The following is a 14360-nucleotide window of genomic DNA, read 5'->3' on the forward strand; positions in this document are numbered from 1 at the left end:
GGTTGGTGCAGAGCGTACAGAAATTTTTTGAGTAAAGATACTCCCTAGATCGCCGGAAATGACCCTTTCCAGGCCTTGCTAATTTGCAGATAAACGAAGAATAAATAGGTATCATCACCATTTTGTCAGAAAATGACACCAACAAAATGTGACAAATGTCACTAGGTATTCGAGAGCGCAATAAAAAGTCAATAATCACGAATAAGTAAAAAGTGTTAAAAAGCTGAAAGGGCGCCAGCAGTCCATTTGAGTCCGTCTGGGGGGGCATCCGCCCCCTCTGACTGTATGGACGCTCCGCCACTGGTCTCATCTAGAATGGGAATCAAACTTAGTGACCTCAACATTGTGTTACCTAGGTTTGTTTTGAAAGATAAGAATGCTGTTCAGAGGTGCTATGGAGGGCTGGTGCTTTGACCCAGCTGCTGCAACAAATGAAACCAATATATTTTGTGGGTCAACACAATGGTGGGTCTGGGAGTGGGTTTCTGAGTAGGGAGGTGTGCGGGGTGGGATTCTGAGTTGGGAGGTGGAAATTGATAGTGCAAAAACATGCAGTCTGTTACCACCCAAAAAAGTAAAGAAAGAGAAAGGAATGGTGATATTATTACCTTTGTCCGGTAGGGTCTAAATCTACCAAATCCGATTGGTCAGTTTCTCCTGGACTGTCCAACCATGCCCGGTGTCGGCCGGAAGGTTCTTTTCTTCCTGCGGGAACCTCTAGGTCCTCCATCTTTGAAGTAAAAGGATAACATTACATTTTAAATCAGAAATAATACCCCCCCTTCCCCTCCCCCATTGTTCTTTAGATACCCAAGATTGAATATTTCTCCAAACCTCGTAAGTACTGTAGTGTGAATCCTAACAAGGCCATTACTCCCTTCATCAAGAATTTTTGAATGTAAAAATTTCTCTTCATTTGTTTCAAGAACAATTTACCAACTGCTAAAAGGTTTGTGACTGTTCACTGAATGTAAAAGGAGAAATAAAATAACTACCAACATCTCCTAGAGAGTATGTTAGGAAACAACTGTGCTAGATAGCAATGTCAGATTTTTTTTCTTCTTAACCCTACCTGTAGATCAAGCTGCCCCAGTTTCGATCTCAAGTTTGAAACTCTCTCGTAACCGGGCAGCCTTTCCGAGGCACGGTCCTGTTGATGTGTAAGTGGTTTCGATATCTGAATGAGAGAGAGAAAACAAAAGGCGGTCAACTTCAAAACGCGCACAAAAATATATTTTTTTTGCAGCCTGCAAGATCGCTTTTCAAAACCCATATTAATGCGGCTCACGAAACCATAATAATTTTCAAGCTTACCATTTTTTTCTCGCACCAGAAATCAGACTTTAGCGGTAAGAATGTCACAGAATGTTCGAAAGGGGAAAAAATGGAATATGGCAGTTTGCATAAAGGGTCCGGTTGTGATAGGGTACTCATCACAGGTGGACGATTGGGCACGTAGAACATATTAAAACACTATGTCAGGTAATGTTTTGAACTGTGGTCACGAGAGTATGACCGCCCCTCAAGCGATGAGGTCGCCAAAAAGGGGATTTGGGACTGAACTGAACTGAGTTCGAGAAAATATCCAGGTTTTAGAGATGTACAGACCAGTCTAAACCAACAGCTGATTATCAAGGAAAATTTACTTTTGTCACATGCAGAGTCATTTATCTGACACTCCTTGTTCGAAAAAAAAACTGTGAAAGTTAAGACTGACCACTAAGACCAGTCCGCTTTAAATTTAAAGGCATTGAAGACTACCCCAAACCGTGTGCGGCCATCTGAAAAAGTTAACTTTCTGTTGCTTGCAAGTGACGTTTTGTCTACAAAATGCAGACAGTGATGAAACGTGATACCTTAATTGTTATCTTTAGCTGGACCTAAGATGTCCATCGCTGTATCGTTTGTGAACTGTGCTGTGGGTATTGACCGCAGCTGTATGTACTGACTGTACACTAGTGTCTAATTACCAACGGTAGCAAGCTGTGTGTGTATTTTCTGGGATCGATGGTGGTGTTTAACACTTTTGTTACACCTTATTCGAAACTAGGTCAAATTACTGGCAATAGACGTTTCTTTTTGCACGAGTCTTCACACCCTTTAATGACTTCAGAATACTTCTTCCTAAGTCTTCTTTTTGCTTACGTCCATCTGGTGGAACGTTAAACCTGTGCTCCCTTTCGAATTAATCCTGTACTTGTCCACAAAAGAGTCTTTTACTTTCTTTGAAAATTCTTTGAAAAGTCAATTTTGAATTTACTAGATAGCTTGTCTATTAACAAATCTTACCCTTTGACCAATGGGTTCTTCCAGTTCATCAATATTCATTTCATCCGTAACAGGCGACCTACGACCTTGTTTCTTAACAGCATGGGAAGCCCGATGATCATCGTGGAAGCCGTTGGAAGCACCGTTGGTCTCACTGGCATGATGTGGAGTGACTCTGAAGAACGGTACAAAATAATTAAAATGTGCTATCAATGCAGAGGTGCGACGATGCCAAAATACTCATGAACCATCGATCCAACAACAACGGCTCAAAAACAGTCAAGATTTTACTCCAATAATGTCCAAGTATAGATAGTCTGAGGAAAGTATCTGATCGATGATATCTTCACAAACAAATGGAATCATATCTTTCCTGTTTGTGAAACTCTGTTTGGTGAATAAATTGTTAGGAGGTTGTCTTAATTGGATTAATGCAATCTTTCATTAAAAAACGCTTGGAAAGTTTGCCAAAATGGCCGACAAACCTCAACACATCACTTCAAGAGGTGACATGAGTCAAGGTATCATTTTGCTGTTCACATTTTGTGTAGTGGAATCAGAGATGAGCCTGGGGTATTAAACAAGAGCATCAATGACGCAGTATCTCAATACTGGAAGTTCTAATTTCGATTCCTAGTTTCATATCTTTGCTCTGTCTCTACAATTATCAATATCAATATATATAATATTTTTGGTCATAAAGTTTGACGTCAATGACAACAGTCAAATAAGAAGAGGCGAACAACTCGACCATATTCTTGATGCCCACCTTGAGAAAGCTAGGCCTATCGACCTACTGTAAGTTACTGTAGACTGTAGTGGTGACTACCATCAAAACTGTGTACACTTCCAAGTATCAAAACAACACACGTTTTTCCTTCTCAATAATTTTGACATGAAGATTTCGTGGATTTATGACTTGGAAAAAATAATGTACAAGTAGATTACAAGTTTTTAATTGAAAGTGATGGGTGGCCTCCTCCTCTCCTTATAGCCACCCCAGTTCCTCTCCATTTTAATATTTTCTTTTAATTCTTTGAATATTTGATGTCAAACATCACAGGTTTCAAAAGAAAGCTAAACATACTTCTTATAACCTTATAGTTATACATCTTATATCCTTATAAATAAAACATAAACTTATCCAATTTTTATAGTCTTATAAAAGTTGTGATGCTATGGCTGGCTCCTCTTTGATACATACTCCAGTCAAAATAAAATGTGATAGATTATAATTTTTGTTCTTAATTCTTTTTTTTTTTTGGGGGGGGGGGGGTTAAAGAAATATACCAAACAAGCTGTTAATTCATAATGATGCTTCATTCTAGAAATGCACAATATACACTCTATTCCAAATTAATAGTTGTTGTATTATACCATTCACATTATGTTAAATTTATGGAGTCACAGTTAAAATATAAGTTGGAAACTTAAGTTAAAATTAAAACACACTGTAAGGCAATCGAACAAACTTACTGCACCCTGGCCCAAAACTGCCTGAACACCACCAGTACAATGCTAATGTGGCCATTACTAAATGAAAGTCTAATATAGGATGCACTACTGTAGGCCTAGCCTAAACTTGTAAACACAACAATGTGTATACGTAATTATACAAAAATACCTGATGGGCAATCAAACAAACTTATCATGACTCTTGAGCACTCTGAAAAACTACCTGAACAACAGTACAATCCTTAAATTGATATTACTAAAACCATGGAGCTATAAACAGACGAAGTCCTAATATAAATTAAATGTAGTACGACAATGTGTATGAAATTAGTGTGCAATGCACTACCAGTACCAGCAGCATATCTCACAACAGTACAGAAAATTAGTCGCGAAGGTGGCCATTTTCGTATATCTAACATGTAGCTGCCATGAGTCCTAACCAATCTGCTACAAACCAGAATTGGAGGCGGGGCTTGAGTCATTGCCAATCTGCTACAAACCAGACTTGGAGGCGGGGCTTGAGTCATTGCCAATCTGCTACAAACCAAACTTGGAGGCGGGGCTTAATTATCAAAAACAAGGAAACAAACAAGTTTTGTAGCGTGTGCAAAAAAGCCTTGGTTCAACGGTTTTTCAGAGGGATTTGGCCAAATTTGGACATAAATCGGTGAAAAAGTCATGGAATGAGATACAATTCTGGAATAAAAAATAGTAACTTTTGTTGGCCTATATGATATATGCTTGCTCTGGAAATTTCAGAGAAAAAGAACTTCGTATGAAGACGCTGAAAATTTTCTTAAGAAAAGAGAGAGTCCCACTTACTGTTACAATATCTCTATACATGTAATGTATTGAGATAAAAAATCATGGAACTTTGCAAAAATTGCGGTATAGGCTCCAATTTGCATATGCTACAGTGTGTTAGGATAATAGTTTTTGTCCCAGAGGTAGAAAAGAAATCATGGATATTCTGCGAATTCGCGGAAAAAATACTGACAATTATATGGTACTGTTCACCAAAAAAAAACTGCTTCACCATTATTTTTACCTATGTGGTAATTTCTACTTTTTTACACCATTGCTAAATTGATGATAAAAGGTTCATTGCTCCTCTAGGGAGATGATTAACAGAGTTTCCTCTCCGTAGCACTTACCGGGACATTTCACCTTCCCTGAGTGTTTTGATCCGCTTCTCTAGATTCCTCTTCTCCTCTGATAAACTATTCAACCTCTGCCTCTCCTCTTGGAGTGCCTTCATCAACTCATCTCGCTCCTCTCTGATTTCAGATTGTTGTTCTGAATTACTCTGGTTGGATGACTTTAGCTCCTGATGGAGAAATAAAAAAAAACTAGAGGTCAGTTAAGGAGTACCAACATGTTTTAATTTAAAAAGTGGTCTCTTTTTTTCAAAAAATAAATAAATATATCAAAATAAAGTTATGAAAATAAGTCATGAAGGCCATTTATCAAGACAGACAATCTGCTTTGGCACAAATACTAGCCAAATACTACGAAGCCAGGCTAAGATCATGTGTAGTATCTGTTCCCTTTCGAGGGGAATGGTGATGCACACGACAATGATCACACAGTCACAGTCTCGATGTAAGGGGACTGGGGTTGAGAGCGGATCAGTCGTTCGGTAGTTTGTTTTCGTGCCCAGGTTTCTTTCCTGGGCATGGGAGTCGTATGCATTTTGTATACAAATGTATGTAAGGCTAAGCCTAATGTACTTCTGCTCTGAATAAGTGGTAGGATAAGGCTAGGGGCTGATATGCAGTTTGCCATGAAGCCTACCTGAGGGCTAGGTTTAATGTACATCTAAACTGAATGTGTTGTAGGCTATGGCTAGGAGTTGCTAATCATTTTAAAAAGAGAACAGACAAATATCTGTTGTGAAGTTAATGCAACAAATAAAAGAAACACATTCATTTGCTCTCATTTACTTGCATGTTGTTGGGAGACCTAACCATGCACAGGTCAACTGACTGTCTAGTAGTACTAATTACTCACAGCTCTCTTTACTTGCATGTTGTTGGGAGACCTAACCATGCACAGGTCAACTGATTGTCTAGTTGTACTAATTACTCACAGCTCTCTTTCCTTGCATGTTGTTGGGAGACCTAACCATACACAGGTCAACTGACTGTCCAGTAGTACTAATTACTCACAGCTCTCTTTGCTTGCATGTTGTTGGGAGACCTAACCATACACAGGTCAACTGACTGTCTAGTTGTACTAATTACTCACAGCTCTCTTTGCTTGCATGTTGTTGGGAGACCTAACCATACACAGGTCAACTGTCTGTCTAGTAGTACTAATTACTCACAGCTCTCTTTGCTTGCATGTTGTTGGGAGACCTAACCATACACAGGTCAACTGTCTGTCTAGTTGTACTAATTACTCACAGCTCTCTTTGATTGCATGTTGTTGGGAGACCTAACCATACACAGGTCAACTGACTGTCTAGTAGTACTAATTACTCACAGCTCTCTTTGCTTGCATGTTGTTGGGAGACCTAACCATGCACAGGTCAACTGACTGTCCAGTAGTACTAATTACTCACAGCTCTCTTTGCTTGCATGTTGTTGGGAGACCTAACCATGCACAGGTCAACTGACTGTCCAGTTGTACTAATTACTCACAGCTCTCTTTGCTTGCATGTTGTTGGGAGACCTAACCATACACAGGTCAACTGACTGTCTAGTTGTACTAATTACTCACAGTTCTCTTTGCTTGCATGTTGGTGGGAGACCTAACCATGCACAGGTCAACTGACTGTCTAGTTGTACTAATTACTCACAGCTCTCTTTGCTTGCATGTTGTTGGGAGACCTAACCATACACAGGTCAACTGACTGTCTAGTTGTACTAATTACTCACAACTCTCTTTGCTTGCATGTTGTTGGGAGACCTAACCATGCACAGGTCAACTGACTGTCTAATTGTACTAATTACTCACAGTTCTCTTTGCTTGCATGTTGTTGGGAGACCTAACCATGCACAGGTCAACTGACTGTCTAATTGTACTAATTACTCACAGTTCTCTTTGCTTGCATGTTGTTGGGAGACCTAACCATGCACAGGTCAACTGACTGTCTAGTTGTACTAATTACTCACAGCTCTCTTTGCTTGCATGTTGTTGGGAGACCTAACCATGCACAGGTCAACTGACTGTCTAGTTGTACTTATTACTCACAGTTCTCTTTGCTTGCATGTTGTTGGGAGACCTAACCATGCACAGGTCAACTGTCTAATTGTACTAATTACTCACAGTTCTCTTTGCTTGCATGTTGGTGGGAGACCTAACCATGCACAGGTCAACTGACTGTCTAGTTGTACTAATTACTCACAGCTCTCTTTGCTTGCATGTTGTAGGGAGACCTAACCATACACAGGTCAACTGACTGTCTAGTATTACTCACAGCTCTCTTTGCTTGCATGTTGGTGGGAGACCTAACCATGCACAGGTCAACTGACTGTCTAGTTGTACTAATTACTCACAGCTCTCTTTGCTTGCATGATGTAGGGAGACCTTACCATGCACAGGTCAACTGACTGTCTAGTTGTACTAATTACTCACAGCTCTCTTTGCTTGCATGTTGTTGGGAGACCTAACCATGCACAGGTCAACTGACTGTCTAATTGTACTAATTACTCACAGTTCTCTTTGCTTGCATGTTGGTGGGAGACCTAACCATGCACAGGTCAACTGACTGTCTAGTTGTACTAATTACTCACAGCTCTCTTTGCTTGCATGTTGTTGGGAGACCTAACCATACACAGGTCAACTGACTATTTAGTTGTACTAATTACTCACAGCTCTCTTTGCTTGCATGTTGTAGGGAGACCTAACCATGCACAGGTCAACTGACTGTCTAGTAGTACTAATTACTCACAGCTCTCTTTGCTTGCATGTTGTTGGGAGACCTAACCATACACAGGTCAACTGACTGTCTAGTATTACTCACAGCTCTCTTTGCTTGCATGTTGTTGGGAGACCTAACCATACACATGTCAACTGACTGTCTAGTTGTACTAATTACTCACAGCTCTCTTTGCTTGCATGTTGTTGGGAGACCTAACCATACACAGGTCAACTGACTGTCTAGTAGTACTAATTACTCACAGCTCTCTTTGCTTGCATGTTGTTGGGAGACCTATCCATACACAGGTCAACTGACTGTCTAGTATTACTCACAGCTCTCTTTGCTTGCATGTTGTTGGGAGACCTAACCATGCACAGGTCAACTGACTGTCTAGTAGTACTAATTACTCACAGCTCTCTTTCCTTGCATGTTGTTGGGAGACCTAACCATACACAGGTCAACTGACTGTCTAGTAGTACTAATTACTCACAGCTCTCTTTCCTTGCATGTTGTTGGGAGACCTAACCATACACAGGTCAACTGACTGTCTAGTAGTACTAATTACTCACAGCTCTCTTTGCTTGCATGTTGTTGGGAGACCTAACCATACACAGGTCAACTGATTGTCTAGTTGTACTAATTACTCACAGCTCTCTTTACTTGCATGTTGTTGGGAGACCTAACCATGCACAGGTCAACTGACTGTTTATTTGTACTAATTACTCACAGCTCTCTTTGCTTGCATGTTGTTGGGAGACCTAACCATGCACAGGTCAACTGATTGTCTAGTTGTACTAATTACTCACAGCTCTCTTTACTTGCATGTTGTTGGGAGACCTAACCATGCACAGGTCAACTGACTGTTTATTTGTACTAATTACTCACAGCTCTCTTTGCTTGCATGTTGTTGGGAGACCTAACCATACACAGGTCAACTGATTGTCTAGTTGTACTAATTACTCACAGCTCTCTTTACTTGCATGTTGTTGGGAGACCTAACCATGCACAGGTCAACTGACTGTTTATTTGTACTAATTACTCACAGCTCTCTTTGCTTGCATGTCTTGTTTATCTGTCTCTAATTGCTTTCTTCTCTTCTTTAGTTTCTGCTCTTCTTTGTCAAGCTCCTCTTTTTCTTTTTCCAGATCATCCCTTCTCTTCTGCAAGGTATCGGTGACCTGAGAAATGAATCAGATAGTTCACGAAATTAGCAAAATGTTAAATATCGCTAAAAAGCTTTTCAAAACTACGTTTCTGGAGGTGGTGACCTTTTTGGAGGTTATGACCTTCCACAATTTTCAACTTAACATTTGATGGTAATACATCTCAATAAGGGAGCAGACTTGGAATGAGTTTTGATTACAGCAAATATTGAATATGAGTGACTATTAATTGTATTCCTAGCAGATTATTGAGGGACCATTATTAAATTGACTTCCTAGCAGATTATTGAGGGACCATTATTAAATTGACTTCCTAGCAGATTATTGATGGACCATTAATTGACTTCCTAGCAGATTATTGAGGGACCATTATTAAATTGACTTCCTAGCAGGTTATTGAGGGACCATCAATTGACTTCCTAGCAGATTATTGAGGGACCATTAATTGACTTGCAAGCAGATTATTGAGGGACCATTAATTGACTTCCTAGCAGATTATTGAGTGACCATTAATTGACTTCCTAGCAGATTATTGAGGGACCATTAATTGACTTCCTAGCAGATTATTGAGTGACCATTAATTGACTTCCTAGCAGATTATTGAGGGACCATTAATTGACTTCCTAGCAGATTATTGAGGGACCATTATTAAATTGACTTCCTAGCAGATTATTGATGGACCATTAATTGACTTCCTAGCAGATTATTGAGGGACCATTAATTGACTTGCAAGCAGATTATTGAGGGACCATTAATTGACTTCCTAGCAGATTATTGATGGACCATTAATTGATTTCCTAGCAGATTATTGAGGGACCATTAAATGACTTCCTAGAAGATTGTTGAGTGACCATTAATTATATTCCTAGCAGATTATTAAGGGACTAATAATTGACTTCCTAGCAGATTATTGAGGGACCATTAATTGACTTCCTAGCAGATTATTGAGGGACCATTATTAAATTGACTTCCTAGCAGATTATTGATGGACCATTAATTGATTTCCTAGCAGATTATTGAGGGACCATTAAATGACTTCCTAGAAGATTGTTGAGTGACCATTAATTATATTCCTAGCAGATTATTAAGGGACTAATAATTGACTTCCTAGCAGATTATTGAGCGACCATTAATTGACTTCCTTGCAGATTATTGAGTGACCATTAACTGACTTCCTAGCAGATTTTTCAACACTACTGATAATCTTCCATGCACCTTTTTCAGAGCCTTTTCTTGCTCCTCCTGTGCCTTGTGGTTATCCTTCTTCTGCTTCTCAAACTCCGTCTTCATCTCATTCATTTCACGACTCTGTTTCTGACTCAGTTCGTCTTTCACTGCCTCCAGCTTTCTCCTTCCATCTTCTCTTATCTTGGCTTCCTGCAATTGGAACAAACAGGACAGTATATAGCTTATACACATGATATTTATAACACTGTGCATTTCACATACAGTGCAATGATTGAGGCATCAGCATACAGGTAACACATAGGAGGAGGAGAGTTGGAACTGCAATACAACTTACTGTATTCACATGGTTGTAGGATGAATGGTAATACACAGAACAATGATTGTGTAACACAGTACACCTACAGTACCGCCCACATTAAATCGGCCGTGGCATCGTGTATCGTGACAAAATATGAGGAGACTCGAGGAGTCTATCGTGATATCGTTTCCATTACGCCTATAGCAAGTACCTAACGTGATATCGTGCGTCGCATCGTGGTCGTAATATCGTGATAGTGTGTGCATCATTTCACTGGCACTGTATACTATCGTAATGTTATCGTTATAGCGTGAATCACGTTGCAGAACGATCGATCGTTTCATTGTGATTTGAAAGAATTGGGGTAGGCTTCTTCCCGCAGTAGATGAAATCATCAATTCAACGCAATGTGCAATAGATTTATTGCAAATTCTGATCAAAAAGTTCGGTGTGTCACCAAAATTAAGTGTCAATTAAGCTTGCACGGTTTCGTGAAAACTTACAACCGGTTTTTCTCTAGCAAAAAACCGAATCTGGCTCAAAAACCGGTTTTTTCCCCCTCCCGAATTGCATTGAAAACATCCAAATCTCGATCGCTAAGATGCGTATTTTTGAAGCTTTACCAACAGCGTGTTCAAGTATGTTCGTTCGCAGTAAATTGTTAAAAATAAGAAGAATAAATTCAAGAAATGTTACTGCCTTCATGACTCTCATTTTATAACCCACGTTAACTAAACTGAAGTAAATATGTCGAAAAGAAATGTGTTAGTAAAAATTTTTCTTAAAGTTTTAACATCACGTACACGTATCGTTTGTCTTGTGTTTACTGTACTTCACGAAGTTCAAATTCGTGTTCAGAAAAAAAATATCACGTTCATGTTAAATGTTATATTATATGTTATATTTTCGGAGATGAAGGCCGAGCGTAAACCCCATTATGACCAATTGAAGATCGTAAAAAAAATGCCTTACAATATGATTGGTCCAATGAAGGTACCAAATTGCTCGAGGCTCTAGCCATGTTCGCGGGTGGTATCTTGGCGGTAAAATAAATTTCTCTTCAAGGAGTGAAGAGAATTTACCGTCTACACTTTCAAGTACAAGTTGAAAAATATCCCTGGCAAAAGCGGGGATTAGGTCGGCAAAGAATATAAATTGTTGACGTTTAAGTTGGAAACATGTGTTCTTCAACGCAAACGAAAAACCAACTGAGAGACGCCTTGTCTGATAACTGATCAGAATAAATGTTTAAAGGAAACTTACAAAGAAAATAAAATCTATTAGCGTACAAAGGAGAATTGTCCCAACAGCAACGTCTGTAATTTCCAGCCATGTATGCAACATTTTTACTCCTTTAATATTCCTTGACTCAAGCCTGACGCCAGGTGTCTCTTGTGAATAATGGACTGTGATTGTTCTAATGTTACTTGTTGCATCTTAGTTGTTAAACTCAGAGCCCCCCCCCCCGTGATTGTTCATTGTTCTAATGTTACTTGTTGCATCTTAGTTGTTAAACTCCCAGAGCCCCCCCCCTCCTGCGAGTGTACATGTCGTATGGTATTGTGGATTGCGCAATGTACCTTTCAAGTTTTAACGTTCATTTTTTGAACACGAACTGTGATCAATGTGTTTGAAAAGATTTTCTCCATATCCTCTACTATTAAATTGAGGTTGAATCATAAGAACAAAACAAAGAGGACAAACACGGATATAACAATTTATTTTGAACTGCATCTCGTCATTTGAGTGTGTACTTCTCACAACTACTAACGTTGGCCACCAAGGTCAGTTCAATACTACAAGGTACAGTACCTAACTGATGCACGCATATAAGGGCTGCATAGCCTAATGTTAGGCCTAGCTATCCACCCTCAAGCACTGGTTATGGCGTGTGCCGATCGTAGCTGACAATGTCGTCTTTCAGAAAAGCTTTCTCTTGTTGCAATTTACTTTCATATTGCAAAAAGAACAGTAAATAGGAGAAACCAAAGTCAACAAACTCTGTTTTTTCCAGTATTTGCAATTCACATTTCGGTTTTTCCGGTTTTTTCGGTTTTCTTAAAATAAAAAATAGTACCGAAATTCGGTTGGAAAAAACCGGTTTCGGTACTAAAACCGGTTTACCGTGCAAGCCTAGTGTCAATCGACATACAAGTTTCATAATCGCAAAACTAGTACGATAGGCCTAATGAACACACTGTAGGCCTACTCATCCAAACTCCTTCATACAAACCCCTTCTTTAAAAAAAAATAGCGGTCGCAAAATATTTTCAGTTCGAACAAAACATTCGTTCTGAACTTCTTGTATGCAATGATGCATAGGGTGGCATACTTTAGTATGTTTGAACATTGTTTTCACGATCGAATTTTGCAAGATTTTCGAGAAAATTTGTTTGCTTGAAGAATGTTTTTCCGCACCATATGATATGCTCAAATAAGCAGTTTCTTTTGCATAGCATCAGTAATCGATATGATCCTGATGGCAACCCGTATTGACGCGCACATTAAAAATTATACAAAATTGGTCATAACTTCTGTTAGAAGCTTTTTTTTATTTAAATGTCATAAAGTCATTTAATTGCTTTTGGCCGGACAGTTTTGTATGGTAGCAACCTTACTTTCTGAAAATACTAGATGGTCAAGTTGATCACGAACCTCGTAGAATTTTCAAACCAGTCCAGACATGTTTGGTTTCACCAAATCCTTCATACCATGCAACAAAAGTATATTTTTTGAATATTTATGTGGTAATACTTGAATTTTTCATTTTGTTCAAACATGTGTTTAAACATCATGTAACGTAGTTAAATACACATTCGCCCAAAATGCAATGATTAGGGGTAGTCCCAGTATATTTTATGGGTTCCGGCGTGTCTACGTTCCGACAATTGTTTTTGACTCTGAAGTTCTTTTGACCAATATTTTTGACCAATATGTTTTCGGAGTTCGGACCAATTTTTTTTAAGACCCATAATTTTTTGGACCAAAATATTTTGATGACACAAATTGTTTTTACTCTAAAATTTTTTATGACCAATTTTTTTTCGGACAAGCACTATTTAAGTCATAAAAAACTTTGGGCCCTTTTATTTTTTGTTTCGTAAATAAAAATTGGCGCGTCCGAAAAAAATTAGTCCCCCCAAACAAATCAGGTCAGAAAAATTGTGGGTCCAAAAAGTTGATTCCACAAAAAAAAATTGGGTCCAAATAAAATTGAGTCCCCCCCCAAAAAAAAAATAGGCCGGAAAAAATTTGGGTCCAAAAAGAATGAGTCCCCTCAAAAAAATCGGGTCCAAAAAATTGAGTCCCCCCCTAATAAATAGTTAGTGAGACAAAATTTGGGTCTAACAAAATTGATTCCACAAAGAAAATTTGGGTCCAAAAAAATTGAGTCCCCCCCCAAAAAAATAACTTAAGCCAGACAAAATTTGGGTAAAAAAAAAATTGAGTCCCCAAAAAAATTGGGTCCGAAAAAATTGAATCCCCCAAAAAATTAGTCAGACAGAATGCTCGCGGGAAATCCAGCCTGGCTGGACAAAAAAAAAAAATCAGGGAAAAAAAACGAAAAAAAAAACGGGACGAACCTTAAAAAAAAACACGAAGGAGCAAAAAAGTACATCTGTAAAAACAATAAGGAAAATTTCGGAAGAAAAGTTTCAGAAACAAAAGAAAAATGTCCAGAGAGCGTGCTCGCAATTTTAGTCACAATAGCCTATAACGAGTAATGATGTGTCCCAAACCCACTCACAAAGGGAAATGTCACACGGACACACACGGCCCAGCGCGGGAAGGTTGCTGTAATAAATCAGCCTCGCGGGAAAAGTTTTGAACAATATTGCCATTCCACATTTGTTATACTTATATTGTATGTTAGTTAGTCAACGTTTTCTTTCGTATGAATTTGACTTCAATTCAGTGTTCCCTCTAAGGTGCAGGATTCCCTTCAACTGACTCAGTAATGCCGCAAAGAAAACATTTGTCTGCTGGAATCCCCGCATCGTTTTCTTGCATTCGCGATAAGTTTATACTCAATGCACATCGTATTCACTTGACTGTAAAAAAAAATCAGTACAGAAATTACCAATTGTGTACGAAAAGTAAGTTGGTACACCTTTCAAATTTT

General features: G+C 38.8%; 1 protein-coding gene across 1 annotated transcript in view; it reads right to left on the reverse strand.

Annotated features, from left to right (window-relative positions):
- Positions 1–14360, reverse strand: part of LOC139976803 (uncharacterized) — a 63608-nt gene that overhangs the window by 20472 nt on the left and 28776 nt on the right. The window contains exons 17-22 of the mRNA XM_071985594.1: positions 9967–10128; positions 8632–8766; positions 4878–5050; positions 2290–2443; positions 1073–1177; positions 609–730 (exon numbers count right to left, since the gene is read on the reverse strand). Of these exons, the coding sequence (XP_071841695.1) occupies positions 609–730; positions 1073–1177; positions 2290–2443; positions 4878–5050; positions 8632–8766; positions 9967–10128 (851 nt within the window). The remainder of the gene's footprint in view (positions 1–608; positions 731–1072; positions 1178–2289; positions 2444–4877; positions 5051–8631; positions 8767–9966; positions 10129–14360) is intronic.

This window comes from Apostichopus japonicus, chromosome 12 (assembly GCF_037975245.1).
Source record: "Apostichopus japonicus isolate 1M-3 chromosome 12, ASM3797524v1, whole genome shotgun sequence".
NCBI classification, from domain to species: domain Eukaryota; kingdom Metazoa; phylum Echinodermata; class Holothuroidea; order Aspidochirotida; family Stichopodidae; genus Apostichopus; species Apostichopus japonicus.